Source organism: Dermacentor silvarum, chromosome 9 (assembly GCF_013339745.2).
Source record: "Dermacentor silvarum isolate Dsil-2018 chromosome 9, BIME_Dsil_1.4, whole genome shotgun sequence".
Taxonomy (NCBI): Eukaryota; Metazoa; Arthropoda; class Arachnida; order Ixodida; family Ixodidae; genus Dermacentor; species Dermacentor silvarum.
The window spans coordinates 136192719-136205985 of NC_051162.1; the positions used below are offsets into that span (position 1 = coordinate 136192719).

Genomic DNA, 13267 nt, shown 5'->3' on the forward strand with positions numbered 1-13267 from the left:
CGGCTGTGGCAGAAGCTGTGGTTAGCCGACAAAGCTATAAGTGCAGCGGACTTGGGTGATAAACGCGCCCTGCAACCGTCAGCCCAGCCGGCGGACAAGCACGACATAGCGACCCAAGCACTTTCGGACGCTCTCGCGCGAGAGCACGTGCATCTCAAAGAGCGAGCTGGCGTTCGCCGACTCATGCGCCCCGCAAAGGCTCTCCCGCAAGAGCCCGGTGGCGACGGCTCCCATTCTCGGTCAGCGTGGAGTGCGCCGGAATTGGCCGCACGGCTCAAGGAGAGACGCTTTGCGAAAGGGCTGATCAAAATAGTGAATTAGGTGGAGCATCAGTTTGGGTAATTGCTTGCCCCTGTGGCCTGGCATGATCGCCAGTCAGCCTCAAGAGTCTATGCAGGAGCACGTTTATCTAGGTCAATTACTCACACCCTGATCATGAGAAGGAAACTTACAGAAGAATAAAAAATGGGTTGGTGTGCATACGGCAGGCATTACCAAATCTTTGCCAATGTCGTTGATAAGAGAAAGTGTACCATCGTTGCGTTCTACCGGTGCTAGCATATGGGGCAGAAGGTTAACGAAGAACAAGTGGTGGCTGAAGGACCGCGCGAAGAGCGATGGAACGAAAAATGTTATGTGTAACCAGACAGGAAGAGAGCGGTGTAGATCAGAGCGCAAGTGGGGAAGTCGCGGTATTCTAGTTGACATTAAGAGCTTGACAGGCCATTTAATTTGAATAATTATAGTTACAGAATGGGTGCCAAGGGAAGGGAAGCGCAGTCGAGGACGGCAGAAAATTAGGGGGGGATGAAAAAACGTCACGGAGCGCTTCGATGCGAAATTTACTGCAAATATCGCAATTCACTCATACACTGTGAACTTACTTTACATTTACTCATAACCTGTCGTTTATTTTCTCCTAATATAAACGGGGTGTGAGTATAGTTCACCGATGGCTTCGAAACATGAAAATATATTCATATAGTCATGGAAAACGAGGGTGCAGTAATTATTTGCATGGCTCATATAATTAAGTTAAGCGAGGAACGTTAATTTCGCCACACATATTGCACTTACGTGCCCACATTTTCACTCATTGTGAACTCAGTGTGTCGTAGAGTGTTTTCGAGGCACTAGGAAACAGATAATAATTTATTTATACTGTATTTATTTATACGAAAGCCCTGCCGACGCCGTGAAGGCATTGTTGCAGACAGGAGGGGGGGGGGGGGGGTTATACAAAATCAAAATAAAGCCATGCGTGTACAGAAAAACATCGTTACAAAGAAGAACACGTATCTGAAAAACCTGCAAAGGCTGCGTAACGCGTTCGAGCATGTGTAGCAGGATTTCTTTTACGCAGGCTGAAATTGATTACGCATGCGTTTAACGTATCACGCGCGATTGGTCATGTGATGTCATCGGCCTAACAGTGTTACGTTGCATATATATGCCAAGCGAGTTGTTCTGCTGTGCAGGAGATATTCCCCGTGGAGGCGATGCGCAAGGCCGGCGAACTGGGCTTCGGCGGCGTGTACATATCGGACCAGTATGGGGGAGCGGGACTGAGCAGGCTCGACGCATCGGTCATCTTCGAGGCTCTGGCCAAGGGATGCGTCAGCACCACGGCATACATCACGGTGCACCAGTGAGGACACTGTTGCAAAGTGAACGACACTCGCAGAGAGACATGTTACGAGATCATGGTGCAAATGAATGGCCGGCCAGGTTTTATATTTTGTAGAAATCGTCAGATAGGAAGCTCGGATGCGCAGTAGGTCGTAGTAAGTCAGCATCGACTTGCAAATTAGGAATTTCACATTATGCGACAGTAGCTAGATATGCCGGCTAAGCACATGCCACCTAGAAGCACTCGAGAGCGCCAACTGAAGTTGAGATGTGTGTCGGCGATAGTCACTGTGCCAGTATCGGGAACGGCAACGCTTCGGACCAGAAGGAAGTCGGCGGAGGGAGAGAGCTCATACTCGCCGTCAGGAACTTGTCACTGCCATGAGGCGATAGGCGCACAGCCTGAGGAGAGCATAAGCGGGCGGGGTTTCGTCAGGAGTAGCAGAGGTAGTTTAAGGACGCCGGTAGCACACGATAAAAAGCCCAAGAATATGCGGCCACTGGTAGATGACGGCGAAGAGGACAGACGCAGGGTGGTGGCTGGTAATGCGCATACCAGGAACAGTCAGCAACGCGTGTGCGGCTCGCTGTAAACACATATGTACGGTCAAAATTAGAATACGCGTCACAAATTTGGGACCCACACACGATAAAAGATAATAATCAGCTCGAAATGATTCAGCGTAAGGCCACCAGATTTATCTTTAATAAATATAGAAGATCTGATTCCCCAAGTGAAATAATGAAGAAAAACAAGATTTTTTTCCTTACATTCTAGAAGGAAATTCCATCGCATAAAATTTCTTCATAATATAATAACTGGTTACACGAAGTTAACTGATCTTCCATACCTTCGCCCTGTAACAACAAGGCAAACAAGACACACTAGAGCTCATTTTTTGCAACCAATTTTTGCCAGAACTAAAGCATTCCAAAACAGCTATTTTCCGAGAACTATACAGGACTGGAATATACTTCCAGAATCAGTAATAATGTCGCCAAATTTCGTTCAGTCTCTGGAGGAGCACATTTTATGTTAGTTGTGAGGTTTTCTTTTCCTGCTGATGTTGGGTTTAACTACGTGATAATGCGTTATTACTTAATATGTATTTATTGTAGCTTTTTTTTCTGTCCTTGATGCTTTGTATTTATAGCGTATTATCTATTACTTGAATATTGTATCATTGTATGTATCATTTTATCATTGTCTTTATTATCATGTATCTGCCCCTCCTGCTTGGGCCAAATTGGCCTGCAGTATTTTCAAATAAATAAAAAATAAATAAAAAAATTCTTTTCAACTTTAATTATGCATCGTCAAGTGCACGCAATTTTCACTTTTATTTACGTATTGCCAAGTGTATGTAATGTGGTGGTGTGTACTCTCTGCATTAATTTCCTTGCTCCCCTATTGAAAACTATTTTGAATTGATTAATTATTGTACTTTAGCATTTATGTGTAATGTTACTGCATACGGTTGATTGCGCGACTCACTGCCACCATGTAACACGGGGGCTAAGGGCACCTCAAGCTGCCTCACTGCAGCTTTTATCTTAGCCCCCGCCATTGTATTTTTAGCAATGAAAACAAACAAAGAAAAAAAAGAAAGAATAGATCACACTCGATGACCGCACGCAATCGCTGTCGAAACGCTGGCGTGAGCAAGCGTTTTCACAGCGTTATAGCGACTGAAGAAGGCAGATTTAAATTTTCTTAGAAGCGAAACAAGCGAGAACACTGTATAGAGTCGTGACATGTATAGTCATACACACCTTGTTCAGAGTGTATTCTTACTGCAGCATGGCGTTGTGGATGATCGACCGGTACGGGACCCACGAACAGAAGCAGAGGTGGCTGCCCGACCTGTGCTCCATGGAGAAGTGTGCCTCGTACTGCCTCACCGAGCCCGGTGAGCGCTCATTCATCCATTCTTCCGCGGCAACCGCTACGCCCATGTACAGCGCTTGTGTGGTCACTCGAGTAACCGGATGGCGCGTTTTCAAAGCCAAGCTGTTATCCTTTAATTTGTCGGGATTTTTCGTGGCGTGCTCACCCAAGAAACGGCATCTGGAAAAGAGGTTTGTGTTTGAGTTTCGGCGTAAGAGAACTATGTTTTCTCGTATGTTCGAAATTACAATCCGATGCCATCATGTCTGCAGCTTGTGTGTAGTCGTATTATGCGCATTTTCTGACGCCATGTACTTTTAAACATTAATTTAGTTCAATGAGGCACTTACGCTTCGCGGATGGCCTAGAAGCACGAGGATGTATGCTGCACCTGATGTGTGCGCGCGTGATGTACATGTGCTATCACGATGGAAAGAAACGCGAACAGCGGAGCGCGTGGCCCAAGCATAACTGAAGGTATAGTGCGCGCCGTCCAGTCATCACCATTCACAGGCGGGCACATCCGGTTTGATCGCGCTGTGCGATGGTGCGCCCCCTATCCTGCGATATTTTGGTTTCTGTTCTGCTTCTATTTTTTTTGAAAACGAGGAAAGGTAATGATGACAGCGCAAACTGTACTATCGCGATGAAAAGAAACGCGAACTGCGGAAAGCGTGGCTTTTGGCTCAGTCAGCACTAGTGCGATAATATGGGTCCAACTCCCATATGCTTTGGCTGTCGCTAGGCGAATCTCTGTTTTCAGCCGGCGCCCCCGTAGCGCTAGAATCTTGTTCAGGCTGGCGCTATCGCACCGCGTGTGCGTTCCGAGTGTCAGACATGACTGGCATATGATAAGCTTTCCTTGCCAATATGCCCGGCAAGTAAAATGAGGCACTCTTTCATGCTGTCGCGATGCTTGTGTGCTTAACAGAACTGAAGCGTTAAGCGAGCTTAATCGTCGCTGCCTCACGGCAGCGGTGATCATGAAAATAAAAAAAGAACAAGCTTCAAGAATAAAAACTATGATTGGAAGTGGAGCTGCACATGCGCGATGTCTTCTCCTACGGCGTAGGAGCGAAGCTATCGGCTTGAGTCCCTTCAGTTTGAAAAGAAAAAGATGCCGCGAGCGTCGGACGCCAACAGGATCGGAATGATCGCTTTGTACCGCCAAGGCATTTCCCAGAGAAGAATTGCGAAGATTACCGGAAGAGCGCTTTCGACAGTCAACAGAGTTTTGAACAAAACCGAAGGTAGACTCTCGGACTTTCCTCACGGTTCGCGGCGACGTTCCACGACCGCGGAACAAGACCTGCTAATTATTGCAGCCGCCGTAGACAATCCTTTTTTAACAGCCAAGCAGATCAAAACGGAGCTCGGGCTAAACATTGACGTTCAAGCGGTTCGACAGCGCCTCCACGAAGCGGGCCTTCACAGCAGGACAGCCGCAATAAAGCCTTTGCTTTCGGATCGCCACAAAGCCACCCGTCTACAATTCGCACAATTGCACAAAGACTGGTCTGTGGAAGATTGGGACCAGGTGATGTTCACAGATGAGAGCACATTTACCACAAAGGGTCACGAGAGACTGAAAGTGTGGCGTCAAGAAAATCATCGGTAATCCATTGCACCCAAGTGTTCTTGAATTGCGGCGCTCTTTGTAAATATGTGGTCCTGAATTCGTTCACTTAGTGCTAGTGTGGTAAGAGTAGCATCAAAATTTCACGAAGATAGCTCTACGACGAATGTTGCATGAGGGTGCGACTACCGATCGTTTAAAGGACATAATATATATTTCAGTGTTTTAAAGTCGGACACGTGTTCTGCAATTAGATTAGCTACTTTTTGGTTGCTGCATGTCAGGAATTAACGGCTTGAGGTGCATCCTGAGCCAATGAATAAAAGCTACGTTACAGTCACAGCCCAGTCCCTGTTCTAATGCCAGGTGCCTACTTCGCTATAATATACAAGAAAAATGTTTGGATACAGCAGCGATTGGGCTAAACGTATTATACAATTTTGACGCGCGTAAAGACAAACTTAACTTCCTGTTTTTACTTTATGCAGCTTTCATCCCACCTGCTTCAAGCGAACAAGCCTCAGCGGGCGCTGCTCCATGAATTGTGGGGTGCCATCACAGCCGAAGGCTTGGGTCCCCTTATACGGCTAGATGAACGCTTCACTGCAGCAGAATACTGTAATGTAATAGATCAGGTTGTCCTGCCCTTTGCTTTGGATGGGCCATTCAAGGATGGGCTGTTTTATTATCAGCATGACCTTTCTCCAATACATACTTCACGTTCCGTGGAGGCTATGCTATATAGAGAACCTTGCCATCCGTAAACTTTCGTGGCCAGCAAAAGGAGCGGACATAAATCCAATTGAGAATGTCTGGGGAACTATGAAATCACGCTTGTCACGTCTGCAGCTCCATAAAATGAACAAGGACTCCCTCTGGGCTGCTGTTCACGCCGAGTGGGAACGGCTTCGCGGCACTGAGCTAGCCACAGACTTGTTCGCCTCTATGCCAAGGCGCATGGAATCCGTCATCCTGGCCGAAGGAGACTTCACCAAATATTAATTAATGCAAAGTATGTTTTTGTCGAGCAGTTCTGCTTCGTTATTTTCTCAAACTTTGTGCCAGCTTGAGCCTTTGTTTCAGTTGTTCTCATATCTTTCTTAGATAAATAAATTTGCTCTGGTCTGGAATTCACGCTTCAGTTCTGTTAATCACACAGGCATCGCGACGGCATGAAAGCGTGCCGCATTTTACTTGTCGGGCATATTGGCAAGGAAAGCTTGTCATCTGCCAGTCATGTCTGACACTCGGAACGCACACGCGGTGCGATAGCGCCAGCCGGAGCAAGATTCTAGCGCTACGGTGGCGCCGATGGAAGGCAGAGATTCGCCTAGCGACAGCCAAAGCATATGGCAGTTGGACACGTATCCTCGCAGTAGCGCTGACTGTGCCAAAAGCCACGCTTTCTGCGGTGCGGGTTTCTTTTCATCGCGGTAGTATAGTTTGTGCTGTCATCATTACTGTGCAGTCACCTTTCATTGCTTTCAAATAAAAGAGAAGCAGAGGAGAAACGAAAATTTCGCAGGATAGGGGGCGCACCATCGCACAGCGCGATCAAACCGGATGTACCCGCCTGTCAATGGTGATGACTGGACGGCGCGCATTGTACATTCAGTTATGCTTGGGCCACACGCTTCGCTGTTCGCGTTTCTTTCCATCGCGATAGTACGTCGCTTGTCGCGGTGGTGCTCGTTGTCTAACGTCCGCACCAGCTTCGCTGTACACCCACTTTCACAGTGGGGAAGGGAGAAGGATATTCAAGCGAAGCCTGTATTGCCTCACAAGTGTCGGTGGTGGTGGTGTCACGCTAAAAACCCAGGTTGCTCCCAGGTAGAGCAGGTGTGGGGAAAGCTGCGCTGGGGCCAGATCACGTGACTCGCGCGACCAATCAGAGTCGTTTGGTGTGTCGCGGGTTGGGAAAAGGAAGGAAAGGGGGCCGGTCTTCCCTCGCCTCATATCAGTTTCGGGTTCCGGATGGGGAGGCCCCGCGTGGTGCGTTCCGTCGAGGAGCAGGCTGCGTTTGAGCAACGGCGCCGCGAAGTCGCTCGGGAAAGGGCTCGTCGTCGACGTGCCGATTATAGCGTGAGGGCTTCCGATGCCCAGGCGAAACGTCAGCGAAGATCCGCGCGGACCCCGAGTTGCGGGAGCGCGATGTTGAGGCCAAACATCAGTGAAAAGCTGCCGACCCTGAGTTTAGGGCAAACGAAGTGGAACGCCTGTGACAGCGTCGTCTTGTCACAAGCTTCGCTTACCCCCATTTCGCTTACTTCGCTTACCGACCCGAAGAAAACTTTGGGTCGCGCGTTTTCTTCGTAGCTAAATTCGCCAAGAAATCACTTTGTCACGTAGTATGCAGTCCACCGATAAAGTTTACGCATGGAGGAAGCAGAAAGACTGGGAGGAAGTGCCACGCGAGGTTGTTGAAGCCAAGTCATAAAGAATATAAACAAAATGCTCGTGGGAACTAAGCCTCCACCGCCTGGTAGGAAGTCAGTAATTTGGGGAGCGAAGAGGGGAGATAGCTTGGCGAGGGCTGATCATGAAGTAAAAGCCACCACGAACCAGACATTGTCGTGAAAGGTCCAGCAACATTGGAGTTCCGCCACCTTTTGCTTTTTCTGGGTTATTTGCGTGATCAGATTTATCAGTTTGACGTTTCTTAAGGACTTTCATAGCTTTTATGGAAAATATTACCCGAATCTCTAGTTCAATAAATACTGAGTCACTTTCACGGAGGTCTATATTTTTTACCCAAATGAGGATGACTTAAATGACCTATGTTCGTGACCATTATCATTTGCATTCAGATTCAGATGCTTTATTTTTCTTGAAATATACCTGGAAAGATCAAACTCCAGTGTAAACATCCAACGAAGAGGGGGGGGGGGGGGGGTTGCCTTTGTTTTGGCCACTCTCGGAACCATAAAATGCCGTTCGTGGTTGGGAACCCCTGCCGTACGCGATACACAATGATGGAGCCACATATTCCTGCCCAGCTCGGCCTGTCACGGCACACCCTGCAGGCTGCAGCTTACACTCCACTGTACGGCGTGGGTGAATTAAAATACGCGGCATTCACTGCTCGCATTCTGCGTGGCCCGAAGCTGGCCTTCAGCGCCTTCTGTGATCAACAGCACAGCGTTGAATATAACGACTTTCGCATCCTCGATGCGAAATCAGGATGTGGCTCCGAAGTCTCGATTGATGTTGATACAAATTTCAGCGTGACACAAAAGTGCCTTCCAGAGTTGTTACCTTTTTGTGCTATCTTGGGTAGCGGTGAACAATGCGATCGCCTGGCCCATCATGGTTGTGATTCTGCGAGGTCGCAGAGGGTTTATTTTCCTATCACTGGCGCTATTTAAACGGGCCATTGTTTAGAGCTGCCGGGAAGCAAAGTGCACTCGACCGTAAGTGCAGTTATCCTTCTGCTGGAGTGACAAGGGCGCAGGTAAACCTTGCGGAACGGTTCAAGAAATTGATCCACACAGACAGATACGGGGATATGAACCCGCGCTTCGCGTCTCTTAATTTGCCCGTGGAATATTTACAGTATTTACGAACCCCTATTCCAGAAGGCGTTGCTTACATGCGAGAGCAAGCAGGGTAAAAAAAAAAGTACATGGTGGACATAGCCTGCACTTACGGAAAGGTCTGTATCGTTTGATATATGAGACAATGGGACTGGTGCTCGAAATATAAACGAAAAGCAATGCGAGAAACGTTCATGTAAATAAGTTACATGGGGGGGGGGGGGATTAGCACAAAGCGTCAGTCGCACATTCCACACAGCAGCGCTCGTCTATAGTCTATTTTGTTTCTTTCTTTATGTGCGGGTCTCCAAGTTTGCGTCGCAAATATAGAAGCAGAGCGAGTCGCTACCGCCCTGTTTTCTGAAATAGTAGACTTGGCGACACACTCGTTCAAACAGGGGCGGGGACTGACACGAAGAGGCCCACCTTAAGGTGTCGTAAGCTGTGAAACAGTACCGCTGCCGCACTGACGAGATCGTTAACAATTATTCCAACAGCCACTTGTCACTCACTCACAGTCAAGTGCACCGAATGCATGGCACACTGCGACGCGTTCTTCTTTTTCTCTCCCCCCCCCCCCCCTTTTTTTTTTTTTTTGCGTTCCGCTCCCATCGGAACACGGCAGCCGAGGCCGTGATCGAACCCGCGCACTCGAACTCGGCAACGCAACGCCATAGCTAGTTAGCCGGATGGGCTGTCATGGACACCAGCGTGACGTCACTATAACACTAGCAATATTGTTACGCGAACGAATAATTAAGTACAGGAGACTATTTACAAGTATATTTACAAAAGATAGCTGCAGCGCTGGCCAGATCAGCCGATAGCTCGAGAGCCCAGAGCAGTTCGTCTTCTTCGTCTAGGCGCCCGCGCGCCTCGTTCAAACAACCAAATACCACACGCGTGTAGCATAATTCCCCGGCGGCAGAAGCGACGTCCCGGAGCGTCTAAATGTCATCACTGGGAGGGTGATACTGCTTCAGTCGTGTAACGTGCACGATATCACTGGACTGGGAAGCAGATGGGGCGTCAGGGGCGATCTCGTAGGCGACGGGAGTCACGGCACGAATCACTCGGTAGGGGCCTGTGTAACGAGACAGCAGTTTTTCTGACAGGCCGACCTGACGCGACGGAGACCATAGAAGCACCAAAGAACCAGGCGGGAAGTGCACGTCGCGGTGTCGCTGGTTGTACAAACGCCGTTGACTCTCTTGGGAGTGCAGAAGGCGGCCACGGGCAATTTCCCTTGCGTGGGCAGCGCGGGCGACGGCGTCAAGTGCATATTCACTGGTGGGTGCTGCGTGAGCAGGGAGGCTTGTGTCGAGGGCAGTACTGGTTCTCGGCCGAACAGAAGGAAAAATGGCCAATAACCGGCTGTGTCGTGGCGCGAGGAATTATACGCAAAGGTGACAAACGGTAGAGCGAGGTCCCAGTCAGTGTGGTCGGAAGACACATACTTCGCGAGCATGTCTGTGAGAGTGCGATTAAGACGCTCCGTGAGGCCATTCGTTTGCGGATGGTATGACGTGGATAGCTTGTGCCTCGTGGCACAGGACTGCAGGATGTCCGCGATAACTTTTGACAGGAATGTCCGGCCACGGTCTGTGAGAAGTTGTCGCGGAGCTCCATGTAATAAAATCACGTCGCGTAGAAGAAAATCGGCAACATCTGTGGCGCAGCTTGTAGGGAGCGCTCGGGTGATGGCGTAGCGCGTGGCGTAATCTGTGGCCACAGCGATCCACCTGTTCCCAGAGGTAGAAAGAAGAAAAGGACCAAGTAAATCTAAACCAACCCGAAAGAATGGTTCCGCGGGAATGTCAATTGGTTGAAGGTACCCAGCAGGGAGCGTCGACGGTGTCTTGCGTCGCTGGCATTTCTCACACGCAGCTACGTATCTTCGAACGGAGCGAGCAAGCCCTGGCCAAAAGAAGCGTCGGCGGATCCGGTCGTAGGTACGTGACACACCGAGGTGACCGGCAGTGGGGAGGTCGTGAAATTCGTGGAGAACAGCCGAGCGAAGGTGTTTAGGGATCACAAGGAGTAATGCTGGGCCGTCGGGGTGAACGTTGTGGCGGTAGAGTACGCCATCTTGAAGTGTGAATAAGCGAAGGGAGCTGTCGGCAAGTGACGATTCCAGGCGGTCAATGATGACACGCAAGGATGGGTCACGGCGCTGCTCGTCGGCGACATGGACCAGTGGAAAAACAGAGAGAACGCAGGCGTCGGTGTCAGTATCAGACGTAGAGGTCGGGTCTTGGACTGGGTAGCGAGAGAGGCAATCTGCGTCCTGGTGTTGGCGTCCCGACTTGTACGTCACTGCGTAGGGATATTCTTGTAATCGGAGAGCCCAACGACCGCGCCTACCAGTAGGATCCTTGAGCGACGAAAGCCAACACAGCGCATGATGGTCTGTGATTACTGAGAAGGGCTTGCCATATAAATATGGGCGGAACTTTGAAACAGCCCAGACGAGAGCAAGACATTCGCGCTCGGTAATCGAATAGTTGCGCTCTGCAGTGGTCAGGAGCCGGCTAGCGTAGGCTATAACGCGGTCGTGTCCGTGTTGTCGTTGCGCTAAGACTGCGCCGATCCCATAACCACTGGCATCGGTTCGGACCTCTGTAGGTGCGGACGGGTCAAAGTGGGCCAAGATCGGTGGATTGGTCAGAATCGTGATAAGGCGTGAAAATTTGGCAGCCTGAGGGGAACCCAACGTAAAAGACACGTCTTTCTTCAGAAGTTCAGTGAGTGGTCGAGCGATTGCTGTGAAATCTTTCACAAACCGTCTGAAATAAGAGCAGAGCCCCACAAAACTCCGGACGTCTTTGACAGACTGAGGTACAGGAAAAGCTGTTACTGCTCGAACCTTCTCCGGGTCGGGTTGTACTCCGGAAGCATCGACGAGATGGCCGAGCACTGTAATCTGTCGGCGCCCAAAGTGGCACTTCGATGAGTTTAATTGGAGCCCAGCCTTGCGGAAGACGTCAAGGATAGCTGCGACGCGCTCAAGGTGCGTCTCAAACGTAGGAGAAAACACAAGGACGTCGTCGAGGTAACAAAGGCAAGTTGACCATTTGAAACCTTGAAGCAGAGAGTCCATCATCCGTTCGAACGTGGCGGGGGCATTGCATAAACCAAACGGCATAACCTTAAATTGGTAGAGGCCATCTGGAGTGACGAAAGCGGTCTTTTCTTGGTCTTGCTCATCGACGGAAATCTGCTAATAACCAGATCGAAGGTCAATGAACGAAAAGTATTTGGCACCGTGAAGACAATCAAAAGCGTCGTCAATTCGTGGTAACGGGTAAACGTCCTCTTTAGTGATTCGGTTTAGGTGGCGGTAATCAACACAGAAACGCCACGTGCCATCTTTCTTTTTGACGAGCACCACCGGCGACGCCCAAGGGCTCGACGAGGGCTCAATAATGCCTTTGGCGAGCATCTTGTTGACTTCCTGCTGAATAACTTGCCGCTCTGCCGTGGACACGCGATACGGTCGGCGATGAATGGGAACAGCATCACCAGTGTTTATCCGATGCTTAACAAGGGACGTCTGACCAAGTGGGCGATTGTCAGTGTCAAATATGTCGCGATAGGAAAGCAAAAGGCGATATAGGGCGGCTGCTTGGCCAGGGGCGAGGTCCGGAGCGACCATGGGACGTAATCGGCCGTCGAGGTTCAAGGCATCCTGCGGGTAATCAGGAGGATCTGGAGACGCGTCGGCTGCAAAAGCAGTGACGTACGTGGTCGTCTGTCACTGACCGGAGCGTGGCCACCGCTATGCCTTCAGGTAACACTTGCTTCGTCAAGTCAAAATTGACAACGGGGAGACACATCCGATTAGCGGCAAGGGTAACGACGGAGTGTGGCACAGAGATGTCGCGCGCCAGGAGGACATCCCGAATAGGGGCGACGACATAGTCGCCATCAGGCACGGTTGCCGTTGAGGCCAATTCGACGAAGGTTAGGGCTTTTGGAGGTAACCGAACAAACGCTGTAGTGTATAGGGTGTGCGGTTGTTCGGGGCGAACGTCGGAAACAAGAGGAAGCTCGAGGCACAGCGTACCGGTGGAACAGTCGATGAGGGCAGAAAGCGTCGTCAGAAAGTCGAGCCCGAAGATTAGGTCATGAGGGCAACTGGTCAGCACGGAGAACAGGTCGGGAACTTGGCGGCCAGCAATTCCTACGCGAGCAGTGCACATACCACAGACGGCAACAGTGGCGCCATTGGCGACGCGTACGGCTCGAGTGACGGCAGGCGTAAGAACTTTTTTGAGGCGACGACATAGGTTAGCGCTCATTATGGACACTTCGGCTCCAGTATCAATCAATGCCGTCAACGGGACACCATCTACATCTACTTCAATTAGGTTCGTGTTCGTGAGGAGCGTCAACGGAGGATTTGGACAGGACGAACGTGATGCAGCACTACCTCCAAGAGCTGCATGGCCTAGTTTTCCGTCCGGGAGGGTCCATAATTGGTCGGCGACGAATAGCGGCGTGGCTGGGGCGACGGGGACCGACGGCGCTGAGGCGACGGCGAGCGAGTGGGACGACTGTCATCGACGGATACGTGAGAGCTAGAAGGCATACGGCGAGGCGAGTAGGGGCGAGGGTCGGCATATGGGCCAGGACACGGGG

At 50.2% G+C, this 13267-nt stretch overlaps 1 protein-coding gene across 1 annotated transcript in view; it reads left to right on the forward strand.

Moving 5' to 3' along the window:
• LOC119464421 (isobutyryl-CoA dehydrogenase, mitochondrial-like) overlaps nt 1-13267 on the forward strand; it is a 71433-nt gene that overhangs the window by 29606 nt on the left and 28560 nt on the right. The window contains exons 3-4 of the mRNA XM_037725381.2: nt 1479-1648; nt 3430-3539. Of these exons, the coding sequence (XP_037581309.1) occupies nt 1479-1648; nt 3430-3539 (280 nt within the window). The remainder of the gene's footprint in view (nt 1-1478; nt 1649-3429; nt 3540-13267) is intronic.